General features: G+C 50.2%; 1 protein-coding gene across 3 annotated transcripts in view; it reads left to right on the top strand.

Annotated features, from left to right (window-relative positions):
* Positions 1 to 12748, top strand: part of NOS1 (nitric oxide synthase 1) — a 124515-nt gene that overhangs the window by 83462 nt on the left and 28305 nt on the right. For all 3 annotated transcript variants that reach the window (XM_067550132.1, XM_067550133.1, XM_067550134.1), the window contains 7 exons: positions 5728 to 5865; positions 6725 to 6870; positions 7543 to 7705; positions 8940 to 9031; positions 10532 to 10673; positions 11414 to 11553; positions 12202 to 12376. In XM_067550132.1, the coding sequence (XP_067406233.1) occupies positions 5728 to 5865; positions 6725 to 6870; positions 7543 to 7705; positions 8940 to 9031; positions 10532 to 10673; positions 11414 to 11553; positions 12202 to 12376 (996 nt within the window). The remainder of the gene's footprint in view (positions 1 to 5727; positions 5866 to 6724; positions 6871 to 7542; positions 7706 to 8939; positions 9032 to 10531; positions 10674 to 11413; positions 11554 to 12201; positions 12377 to 12748) is intronic.

Consider the following 12748-nt stretch of genomic DNA (forward strand, 5'->3'; position numbering starts at 1 on the left):
ATGCGCTGTAATATTTACGACACACCTCACTCAGTTGCCAGAGTGATCTCCGTGTTTAAACCTGACTCCTTCCGCTTAGTTAATATAAAGGGGTCGGCAGGATGTTGTCAATCCCCTCCAGCCAAGCTCAGGTCACTGCATTGGTCCTTTCCCTTGTGCCTGTAAGCACAATCTTTGTATTTTCTTTGCTAAGCTCCTTGCATGTGTCTCTGAGCATAAGCACTTTATAACCTTCTGTGTTCAGAGCTTAATTTCTCTCTGTGTTAGTGCTGCTAAAATCCCCAGTCTTAAGCTGCTATTAAACTCATTTTTTCCCTACTGGATGTGCAGGCTTCCCTTTTTATCCTTCTTATCCATATCATCCTGCATCCTCCTCCACTAGCAGTGTTGGTCTCTCTGTACACTTACTGCTTCCACATCCCTCTCCCGCTCCCCATCCGGCATCCCCCAGCTACAGCCAGTCTTACAACTTCTGCTATGCCAACCAAGGCTGGTCTATGTGGGTTCAGGGCCAGGAGAGGTTGCATCTGAGTGCGTCCCTTGCACCTTACAGCCTATGACAGGAGCTGACCCAGTGCCCTGCCACTCAAATCCCCACCAATATAGGTCTGGGACCTAAAAGAGGCTCAATTAACAAGTGGAGCCACAGCTGAAGGGCTCATCAGAGGGGGAAGCAACCCCAACAGCCGGGAGTAGATAAATGGAGAGGAAGGAAGGAGGAAAGGAAGGGCAATGGAGAGCCTGAAGGAGAGCAGGGCTGGCAGCTGGCGGCATAGTCCCTTTCTCTCCCCAGGTAAGAGGGGGAGCTGAGTGGGGCTTGTACATCTGTAACTAGTACTACAGGCAACAGTCGGCTAGCCCACTACACTACAACACGGCGGTGGTGACGTGGGCTGGAGTGAGAGTGGTCTGTATCTGAGGTGACACTCACAAAGGCCCACCCTGAGATACAGCCACACGCCTGCTTGTTATGCATGTCCCTGCTGTGGATCCCGACAGCAGTCGGAGCTCAAAACCTTCCCCACAGCCATGGCTGTTTCCTCCCAGGTACTGAAGCTTCTCTAGGGCTTCCCAAGGGTCAGGCTTTCATTCGGATGGTCAGTGTTATGTGGCGCATAGCCAAGAAAGGGTGCCGTGCTGGGGCTGAGGAGTATCTTGGGGCCTACTGCTGCAAACGTGGCCGAGCAGAGAGCTCGCTGCCGTGAGCAATTCCACTGAACTCCCAATACCACGCCCCATAGCAGTGGCAACAGCAAGTCCCCAGTGTGCCCAAGACACACGCTGGGATTTTTGTTCAGGTCTGTTTTTAAAGCTTGATTTTCTTGACTGGCTCACCAACCCTACAATAACCGGGGGGAGGTTATATCTGTTTTGTATGATGAAGAAAAGAATGTTGGTTTCAAGCGTCCAAGGGCTATCGAGCCCTAGAACAGTGTAAAATAAATAATTTATTCATAATAAGAGTCTCTGAAAGAATCAACTGATTTTTAACCTGGTTGTACGTGGAGGCAATATTCAGCTACGCCCAGCCTACTGGAGAGACGAAATGTTGGGCCTGCTTCACCTCCACCGTGCCCCATCCTTTACGCCCTTGCGAGGTTAGTGCAAAGTGGGTAGAAGATGCTACCAAGTCTCAACTCTCCACTCACCAATGCCAGGGGTGACAGGTACTGAGGTCTGTGCAGAGACAGACGGGCTACAACTTACGTGTCTTTGTTTCCAGAGCTGCAGGGGGCAGATCAGCCCCTGAGCCAGATCTCAAATCTACCTGAGGTGGTGCCACAGTCGCAATGGTCCCTACAAACCCGTTGCCAAGGAGTAAGAACAGTCCAGCCAGACCCCCTCCCTCCTTAGGCCTGCCTCTGCCCTGGACCCACCGCCCCTCAGCCCACCTTAAAATGCCCTCTGTACTGGGGCCATCTGTAGAGTGGAGAGGGAAAGGCTGCAGCTATGGTAGGGGACTCCTTGTGCCAGGGGTTTTCCCTGGCTGTGGGTACCTATACCTGCACTATGGTCTCTTTGTGCCCGCACAAAGGGATAAACTCCCCCTGTTTGTTTCACACCTCCAAGCAAACCAAATACTTTGGGAGCTGGATTGCATTCCCACATACATATGTAATAACTGCCGAAGGACTGCTAATCTGCACACTTACCAGAAATACTAGCATGCTCTGTTGTAAAAAGTCTTTTGCATAATGCATGTGCACCCCTGACTGCTACATTAATCTCTCCATTTGTCCCCCTCCTGAATCACTAATATTGCTGCTACCTAATTAAAATATAACAGGTTCTAATATAACCTACCTGACCGAGCCCAGGATAATGTTTGGTTTCAAGCATGCAAGCCAGTGAGGCTGAGTAGAGAGGCAAAAAGCATTTTGCATTTTTCTGCTGGTCATCAGTTTCTTTCCTGTCGCACTGCACACAGTTCCAATCCAAATGACACATCTTCTTTAGGATGCTATCTCCCAAGCCATTATAGGATACATTCTTCCCTGTTCAGTGTGGCATAATGAATCTCTGCCTCTGTCTTTTAACATATGCTTCCCCGCTAGATCCAAAACACACACACACACACTCCTTCAAAAACTTCACAAACCTCACAGAATTCCCCAAGGAAAAACACCATGCACAACGGAGTATCTGAGGTGGGCTCTAGCTTGAACATCTGGATCCAAATTTCAAACAATCCAAAGTTCACTGGTGTTTGGCAGCAAGTTTTGAGTTTGGCCACTTCTGAAGACAGGCACATTTGCATAACTGGCTTTATAATGCTCTGTGAACGTGCGGGTGTGATCCATGGTTCTGGTTAAAGATCTGCTCTCTGCATTCAAGAAGTATGAATTTCATAGTAATGTATAAGAGATTTGCCAATTTGTTGCAATTTGTTATGTCTGAGGCGGGAGGGAGGAACCTTGATTTTTTTTTTTTTTTTTTTTTTTTGAGGGGTTTCATGTGTCAATTTTCACTGAAGTAGGAATTCTGTGGATTTCATGGGAACTTCATCCCACAGAAATAAAGGGCCAAATTCTCATCTCAGTTCCACTGGTGCAGCTCAGGTGAATTCAGCTGGTACACAGTAGTGTTGTTGCTGGCCCACAAGTTGTTGAGATTTCTTGAAGGAGGCAGGTGTATAGGAAAGAAGATTACAGTGTGGCCATCCCCAAGCATTAAAAAATCATTAGTCAGGCCCCCAAAAGCCATGAGATTGTCTTAAAATTCCAGAGATTTCAAAAATAATAAATGTCGGGGCTCTTCTGGCTTGCCTCCAGATTTTGAGCTTTTAGGGTTCACATTTTCAAACTCTTTCCTGCAGCCACAAGGGCTAGAGACACATTTTAAAACAATGAAAACAGAACGCCTCATTTAATCACATGACTCCAGGAGCTGGGAAGACCCCACGCAGCCCGGCAGAGCACAAGCAGGGGTAGCGAGAGACTCCAGAGCCCATGAGAACTAAAGATTATGCTACAGTAGTATCAGATTGTGTTCCCTCCCTCTCCTTAACACATGAGCATGGAGTAAGGTGCCAGATACTGCGCCTGATCCTGCTGTCACTGAAGTGAGTGGCAGAATTCCCATTGTCCAGGGGAAAAGACATTTTTTTTTGGTTGTTTTTAAACTAACTTGTTGAAGATTTTTGTGAAACCATTGCTGCCTGAAAGCTATCTGCTATCAATCTTGCCTAAGGAACCCAGACCATACATGGCTACTTTTTCATATGCTGCAACGTGGTTTCAGAGCATTCCTAAACCAGAAGTGTGGAAAGAAGCTTTGGGTTTGCTGTTTTCTATTAAACACTTCTGCGTTTCTCTAAAGCACATACATTTTCACATGGAGCAAAGTGACACAACGGGACATTCAGGGGCAAATGCTGCTCTCGGTTGTGCCAGTGTAAAGCTGGAGTTGTTCCACTGAGAAGAGTGATTTTCACCAGCGCTTTGGATTTCCGCCAGCCGGACTGAGAGCAGAATACTGCATATTGCAACAAAACGCAAAGCCCGCTCTCATTCTAATTCCTACTGCAGCTTTAAGAGCGGATGCTGCTGGAATGTCTGATTACTCGCCTTCCCTGGTGGGTTTTAGAACATAAGCTCTTTTCTTGTGGCGGTCACAGTGATGGCTGAGGGTCCTTCACCACTTATCTCCACAGCTATCAGGCCTGTCAAATGTGTCAAGTGAGTGACTGCCTCTGAAGAATGAAGGCAGTTTTCTTGTCTGTATTTAAATGTGGATGGGAGAAAAAAAGTTAGATCGAGGAGAAGCAGATGAATCTTAAGTGACTAGATCCTTTAAAGGCCTTTCTAATAACATCGGATTAAAATATTTCATCTGCGTGTTCTTCGTATGGGTTCCATCATTTTTCTTCTAGTGTGTGCTCATCAGCAAAGCCAGTTGTTTTGAAACATGGGCTTCCTTCATCACAGCTCATCTCTTTCCCCCTATTCAGCCCTTCAGTGACATCATGATGCCAAATTTGTGCCATCACAGCCATTTCATGATGTGGGGGGATGCCATGAGCACAGGATTGCAACTTCCCTACAGGATCACGGAGACGGAGCATGCCTATCTGCATCGAGACTAAAAAGAATATGGAAAAACGCAGGGCATTGTTTGGTGGCTTTCTGGGTTTTTGAGTTTTTTTTAAATCTTAGGATAAATTAGAGATGGACGTGACCCACAAAGTTCAGATCCAATGTCTGGATCCAGATCCAAATTTCCCCAAAATCTGAGGCAGTTCAGGTCTATTTTACAGAGATGGGCTTGAGATGCCATGCTGTCATCTGGCTCCAAACTTCCCCAAGACGCAAGTGGATTTGGAGAGAATGCCCCAGTCTGGGACCAGATCTCTTCTCCATGGAACACGCAGCAAGGCCTGAATAGTACCAAGTGATGAGTGTGCGCTCTACTTGAAAGGTCTAATTCCAGATGGGCTAGCTCCCCCTCCCAGGAGCAATCTGATGTGACATTTCTCACCCCAGCATGACTTCCTCTGAAGTTCACTAGAACTTATCTTCCCCCCCCCCCACCTCCAGTGTCACTACAGGATCTCTGCAGGCCAAGTGTACCCATTGCTGTGTCAGTATTTGCACAATGAGGTTCCATCCAAGATCTTGGCTTGGCACATCCCTCCTTGATGCCCTATGTAGGTTTGGGAAGTTGGGGCAAGATGGGAATGGTCCAAGTGAACATAATTCAGAAGTCCTTTCACTTCCTCCATATGCTCATCCTTAGTCCTACATTTCTCAGGCAAAAAGGGGCATAGGAGAGGCCTGCTTTCTGTACGTTCCCTTAGAGTAATTATCAGATATTCATACACTCTTCCTTGGAGTAGCCAACCACTGGTGCTGGCTTTGGTGCATTTAAATCTCTGGCAGATAATGCATTACTGAATGTAATGTAGGAGAAAATCCTGCACTGACAGGGAATGGACTAAATGATCTAATAAGTAATTTCCATCTCTCTTTTCTATGATTCTTTGCTCCTTCGAGGTTGGGCTTCTTCTAAACAGAGTTAACTTTGCAGCTCCACAGAGTAATTTGTTGATGTGGGCAAAGATTCATTCGGATCTAGATTAAGACCACACAATTCTCACTTATGTTATCCAGGCCTCCATATCTGAAGAAGTCCATTAATCCAATATCCACCTACTGTTGCATCCTACACGTCTCCTGTAACTGGTCAGGGAGCAATAGTCTGACACATCATCCTTTTTCTCTCCTCCAGCAGCCACCATCTGGTAAACAGTCCCCAACTAAGAACTTGGTGAATGGAAGTCCTTCTAAGTGCCCACGGTTTGCCAAAGTCAAGAACTGGGAGACTGGTTCGGTGCTTCACGATACCTTACATCTCAAGACAGCCATGGTGAGTGGGACTGAATGTTTTGGCCAATGGTTTCTGAGTGCAGTGGACCAGATCAGTGATTTAACTGGCAGAAATAGTTGCTTTGAATAAATTGAGCCCATCTTGTGTGCTGCTGTGGTGTCTTCAATGAGTTGCTCTGTCTTGGGCTTGACTAGGTTGAATCACAGAGAGGCAATGAAGCTCTTTTGAACCTTTACAAGCTGGTGGAATATGAGGGTAGGGATGATTTAGAATGTACGCCAACTGCATTATCCCTCTTTCGATATCAATATTCTCTCTCCTTGGCAATAGATGGCTTGTTGGAGAGACTTCTAGGTTATAGATTCTGTATGGAAATGTTGCAGGGTGCTTACACCTAGAGCAGGGGGAGGTGTGGTGTCAGGGAACGTCTATTGTATGGTGTGGAGATGGGACTCTGGGGTATGGAGGAGGGTAGTCTGTTACCCTCCAGCAGCTCTCAGCGTTGAAAAGAAGATGTTTGCCTGCTGCTGGCAGAAAGGAGAACACAAAGCTGATGATACATGATTGTTTCCTCCAAAGAGGGTATGGAGACCAGCTTGGGGGAGAGAGGGAGAACAAAGGTTTAGGTTGGACTCCTATGAATCCCACCTGTCCAAGCCACAGTTGTAGGTCAGGCAGAGTGAGGGACACCTCTCAGTCGTATGCCTGAGATCAGTGCCCTTCTCCCTCCAAAAAATGCACACATGAAAGCAAACACAGTGGGAATATCACCATTTGTCCCTGCTACAAAGCTGACATTTCACCAGTGTGAGTGCAACCCATCACACTGGCCATGGCCATGTCACCAGTGGTGCCTTCAATAATCTAAGGTTCATATATGGCCCTTCTGTCCCTGCAGGCCAGTGCATGTACAGAGCAGATCTGCATGGGTTCAATAATGACGCCCACCCAGCATATCCGGAAACCAGAAGACACCAGGACAAAAGAACAGCTGCTCCCCTTGGCTAAGGACTTCATTGATCAATATTACTCTTCCATAAAGAGGCAAGTCTTCTAGCACTCACAGGTGGTGCTGCTAGTGGGTTTTTAATGTGAGCTACGCTGTGCAATAACATACCTCTGACTTGTTACTATCCAAGCTGGATGCAAACTTAGACTTGGTGGTGTGATCAAATTCCAGTGCACAGGGGTTAGCCAATGGTCCTATCGCTAAATCTGTGTGCGTAAGTTGAGCATACCCCCAGGGGCCAGACCATTTGAAATCTGTGCTAGCCTCAAAAGAATGCAGGACAGCAGAAGTGCATGTATAGGTCCAAAAGGATGCTGCTCAACGCCGGACAGCCTTGTGGTTCCAGTGGTCTGCATCTGCGCTCTGTGTGCATGTCTAGCTGGACATGCAAGCAGGAGAACACACACACGAGATCATGTGGGATACTGATCTGTCTGGAGATGGTAACGCGCAGGAGCAGCCGTGGAAATTCCCTTCCACAGAATTCCATCCTACAAAGAGACAGCTCAGCATCAGGCCAGTGGCTCAGAGGGAAGTGTTGACCCCACAATTATCATGATTGGTCCAGGGTTACCTCCAGCTAGCATGTGTGTGCACATATGCGTGCCAGAACCACACTGCATACTTGTGTGCAAACAGCATCCAGCACTATCTGCGGCTTTGCACGTTGGAGTTGGTCACTTCTCCTCCTTTCCCCACGCTCACAGGTTTGGCTCCAAGGCCCACGTTGAGAGGCTGGAAGAAGTGACCAAGGAGATTGAAGCCACGGACACCTACCAGCTGCGGGACACAGAACTGATCTACGGAGCAAAGCATGCCTGGCGAAATGCATCCCGCTGCGTAGGCAGGATTCAGTGGTCAAAGCTACAGGTAAGCAGCAGACTGCACTGACTACAGCTGGCAGGTTTCCCTTAAAGGGGCCGTGAGCATGGAAGGTAAAGGTAAATAAGGAGAGATGAATTTGTTTCTCGGGATGTTAAGGATACAATCACTCATGCAGGTGGCTCTGGGCAGGAAATGTAAAGAACATCCCAGCCTTTCACCTGGGTATCTGTGGGTGCTGTTGCTTGTCTGGAGGCTCTGGGGAGTGGAGGGCATTGGAGGAGAAGGTGCTTATGGGGGAGGGTTGCATGGATGGTGGTGGAAATGTCTGCATTTGAAACGGCAAAGCAGACTTTGGAGGTAACGCGATAATCTTCAAAATGTTCTGGGCTCCTTGAAAAACTGTAGCCCTGCCATGGGTGGAGGCGATGGGGGGAAATTTCTGCTGAAGTCAAAGAAGCTATGCCAGGGTTAAATATGGCCCAGCCCCAGTGCTCTTTGGACTGAGGGTGGAGGGTATTGTTTGAATGAATCATCTCCAGTGACACTGGGCCGTAGCTGCAGTCTGGAGCCATGCACCAACACACCCAGGAAGCAGTCACGCCAAAGCTGATGAGCGATGCTTGTAGCAATTTCATACTGGGCCTCAGGGTGCCCTTTGGAGCCAAGAGGTCAAGCCTCGCTCACATCAAGTGAATCCGCCTGTTTCTGTTGTGTTAATTCACATTGGGAAGAGCACTTGGCTACCACAAGGAAAGGACTGGCCACAGCCAGGCTTGGTGCAGGAAGATGCTTGCAAGAGCCCCTGCACAGCTGTGCAAGGGAACGTCAGTCCTAGCGTACCTGGGCGCTCACCACCACCCCCCGCCTTTCTACCAGGCCATTGCCTCTCAATCCTGGCTTCAGTCACTGCTGTTTCAGCCCTGGGTCTCACTGGATGCGAGACTGCCGGAGCCAAAGCGGATGGTGGCTTGTGTGGCTGGACAAGTCCGTTGCTGTTTTTCACTCTGCAGACCGCAGTAGGCTGAGAGCCCTGAACAAATTTCAGTCCTGGCTTAACCGGGCTTTAAATTTGGCTCCCCAAAGTGGAAAGGGCTTGGGCGGGAGGTGCTGAGACACAGTGACGGAGCACAGAATGGCTTAGCTGCAGCTAGCTGGATCCTTGTCTGTAATATCGCTTCAGCCCCTAGGCCTTTCCCGTGCAGTTGGCCTGCGTGGGAGGAGCTGCATGCTTATTTCCGAGTGAGAGCTCTCTGCAGATCGTCCCTTTCCACTATTTCAGGTGTTCGATGCCCGAGACTGCACCACGGCCCATGGGATGTTCAATTACATCTGCAACCACATCAAATACGCCACCAACAAAGGGAACCTCCGGTGAGTGCCCCGGCCCAGGGGAGGGAGCCCTGCTCTGTTGGGAGGGGCTGTTAACGTTTGTGTTGGTGGCTTGGAGTGAGAGTCACTCTCTCTCCTCCAATCACCAGGCCCTAACCTTAGCCAGGTGCCAAGGGAACCTCTGACCTGCCGTTAGATGGGGACTCAGGATTACAGGCGCCGTTGTGCTGGCTGAATTCTAATCGCACCTTCCCTATGCCCTGCCTCCCCTGGCTGTTGCACAATGGCATACCCCCGGCTGAGCCCTGAGATCATTGACTCGCTGCTCGGCTGCAGGGTGGAGGTGGGCTGAGCTGCCAGCCAAGCATGCGAACAGGCTGTCTCCCCCGGCCCTTGCTGGTTGTGAGCATCGTCGTACCAGGTTCTACAATAACTCAGGCCAGAGTGAAGCACCTTCCTGTGACCTGCTTCGAAGGCAGCATGCAGGCTCGTCCTTCACCTGCCTCTGGCAGAACGTTACCCGGTGTCTGCGGCGGAATCACTGCAGAGCGCCAGGTTCTGAGCTGACACATCTGGATGGTGGGGGTGGGAGTTGTGGAGGGGAAGGAAGGAGCGTCCTGTCTTGCTCACTCACCCTTGAGCCAATATCTCCTCCAGCTGTAGAGAAGCCATCAATTAAACCTCTCTGTTGCCCACTCCACCTAAGGGCAGGAAGCAAAACTTAGCCCCAGGAGCTGGCTGGGTCCAAGTGCTGAAATCTGCATCAAACCTGCGCGTGTGTTTAAGAATGCATTGGACACAGCGTCCAAGCGATCGGTGTCACGGCAATCATGATGCTTCGTGCTTGTGATTTACAAAGATGGGGAAGGATCAGTAGCCCCGCTGCCCAGCTGAGAAAACCCAGGCACTGAGAGACTCAGCAACTCTGCCCAAGGTTGTGGTGCAAATCAGTACTAGAGAAGGGAACAGCGCGCTGGTCTGCTAGTGCTGTGCTCTACCCATTGGGCCACTCTGTCTCTAGTTGCTGGCCGGTAGAGAAACACACAACGTGTTTCTCCTCCTTACTCTTGCTTCTCTCTCTTTTCTTGGACAGAGCTTCCCCTCCCGCTCGCCCTCATTTACTGGAGGCCTGTTTGATCTATAGTGTAATAGGTCACTGGAGCCAAGGGCACTGAGGGGGGAGATGAATTTGGCAGTGACACAGAACTCTCCCTTCACCCCCACTGCCTGTATGCCAGACTGCAGTACCTGGTCTGCAGACTGAGCTGTTCCTCTCCGTAGGAACACCCACTCCATAAGGCAGCATGGTAGTGGCTGGAAAATCAGTTGAAAGAGGCACTTCTCTTTTTTTGGACAGGAGGGGAGTTAATCTCTTCCCAGGCACGTTCTCAAGCACAAAGCCCGTGGCAGAAGGCATAGCAGCTGAGGTGCTGTAAATGCTGGCAAGGGCAACCCTGTTCAGTCTTTGCAACGAGCCCGTGCCCTCCCGGCCGTCACCTTTCACATCACTAATGCCAGCACCATCCCGTCCGTTCCTTTCAGGTCTGCAATCACCATATTCCCCCAGAGGACAGATGGCAAGCGTGACTTCCGAGTCTGGAACGCCCAGCTCATCCGCTATGCTGGCTACAAGCAGCCAGACGGTACCATTCTGGGAGACCCAGCCAACGTGGAACTCACAGAGGTAAGCAGTGCGAAAAAACCCCATCCTTCCCAGTCTTCGTAGGTCAGCATGGCTCACCTCTTCAGGCGCTCAGATAGGATGGGGACATCTGCATATTGTAGTAGAGTGTTTCAGTCCATCTAGGAAACCCACCCACTCTGATTTGCTTTGCTTTGCCTGAGACAGGTCATGAGATGCTCTGTAGTCCCAATAGAGGGACCCTTCGTATTGCCATGTAAACTTGCATTTGTGCTTGTGTGTGCATGCACCACGGCCCTCTGCAAGGCGGAATCAGAACTTCTTACGTGTGTTTCACAGTCTCTGTACTGCTGCGGACGAACGACACTGTACCTTTAACTCAGTGTTTTGGAGCAGGAGCTCCAGTTTCTAGACTCACTGTCACCAGTACGTCCCAAATGACTCCTGGTACAGAGCACAGAGACAAGTGTGAAGTCCTAGGTGGCCGTGGATTTGTTCCGATAGCCAGTCTCTGTGCACCCTACGGAGAATTTGCTTATTGCCTGACTCCTGGTTTCAGAACACTCCTCTTCAGTGATTGTCTGAACTATTAGCTCGCACATGGCTCGGACTGGGTGCGGATGACCTTATTTAAAAAAAAAGAAAAAGTACAACAGTATTGTGTAGTAATAGCCTAGCACTTTGCAACCCCCACTTCCTGCCTGCAGTGCCTGAGAGAGCCAGTAACATCACTGGACAGCCAGGCTGGCCAGAATATTAATGTGAGCTCTGTTTGGCTGCAGATCTGCATCCAGCAAGGATGGAAGGCACCCAAGGGGCGATTTGATGTCCTGCCGCTCCTCCTCCAGGCCAACGGCAATGATCCCGAGCTCTTTGAGATCCCCCCGGAGCTGGTGCTGGAAGTACCCATCAGGCATCCCAAGTAAGCTAGAGCACATCTGGGTGCTGGTGCAGGGATGGTTCTGCAGAGTTCTGCTCTGCTGGGACCACCCACACGCACGCCTTCTCACTATGCACTACATGGCCTTGCCCCCGGAGCTAAATGGGGCCACATTCAGACCTAGCGTCCCACCAACATGGAGTTGCATTCATTTCTGCCAGTTGGTGCAACCCTTTAGAGCTTCCTTCCCCTCTGCATGGAAAACTGGCACTGGCTTGAAAACGAGTGACCCTGCCCCTTTCTAATGGATGGATGGCAGGGCTGGTTTCACATCACTTCAGTTTCCCCAGTCCCTCTGCCCTGAGCCAGTCATCTCTGTCCCCCTCAGCTCCTCCCCACAACTCTCCCCTTGCGCTTGCCTCCTCCATGGGAACAAGGGAGAAGGCGCTGTTCCTAATGCATTCTCGTCAGACCCTGGAGAAAGGAACTGCCACTGGGCTCTGCTCTGTTCACACGTTCCCAGGAGCGGTTCTGATGGCTGCTGAGAACTGGCTCGTTGTAGTAAGAAAAAGCTGCCTTCAGGCTTCCCATGGGATAGCCGTTAGGGCAGTCCCCCACTTTGTTCCCCACTTTGTTTGTGCCTGTGGGGATCCAGCTACCTGGCTAACCCGCTGTGTGCTCGGCCGGCAGGTTTGCCTGGTTTAAGGACCTGGGGCTGAAGTGGTACGGTTTGCCAGCGGTGTCCAACATGTTGCTGGAGATCGGAGGCCTGGAGTTTACTGCCTGCCCCTTCAGCGGCTGGTACATGGGCACTGAGATCGGAGTCCGAGATTACTGCGATAACTCTCGCTACAACATGCTGGAGGTAACCCTGCCCTCGGCTGTCGCCTGCCTCTCATTGGGGCAGCTGTGGGGTGGGCGCCGGTGCTTTGGGTGTAAGGAGTTGCTGCACCGAGCTGGGTGCGTCACTGCTTTGTGCTGGCAGCAAATGAAAGCCAAGTGCTGCTTTAATATGCTCTGAAGAGAAGAGTGAATTGCAGCCACCTGCCATACCAGGGCAATGTGGGGCCCAGCAGGTCCCTTTTACGTTGGGGTAGGGAAGGAGGAAGAAACTTTGGTGCTAAACACACCCAGATTGTGGCTTCCCCGCCCTGTGTTGGAGGAGTGGCCAGGAGTCTGACACTCCTCCTCCACAGAGGTGCACTGTGCTCCCCCCTACACCCAGCCACTTGGAGGT

This window comes from Emydura macquarii, unplaced genomic scaffold (genome assembly GCF_026122565.2).
Source record: "Emydura macquarii macquarii isolate MOO-44397 ecotype Brisbane River unplaced genomic scaffold, CSIRO-AGI_Emac_v2 contig_1254, whole genome shotgun sequence".
NCBI classification, from domain to species: domain Eukaryota; kingdom Metazoa; phylum Chordata; order Testudines; family Chelidae; genus Emydura; species Emydura macquarii.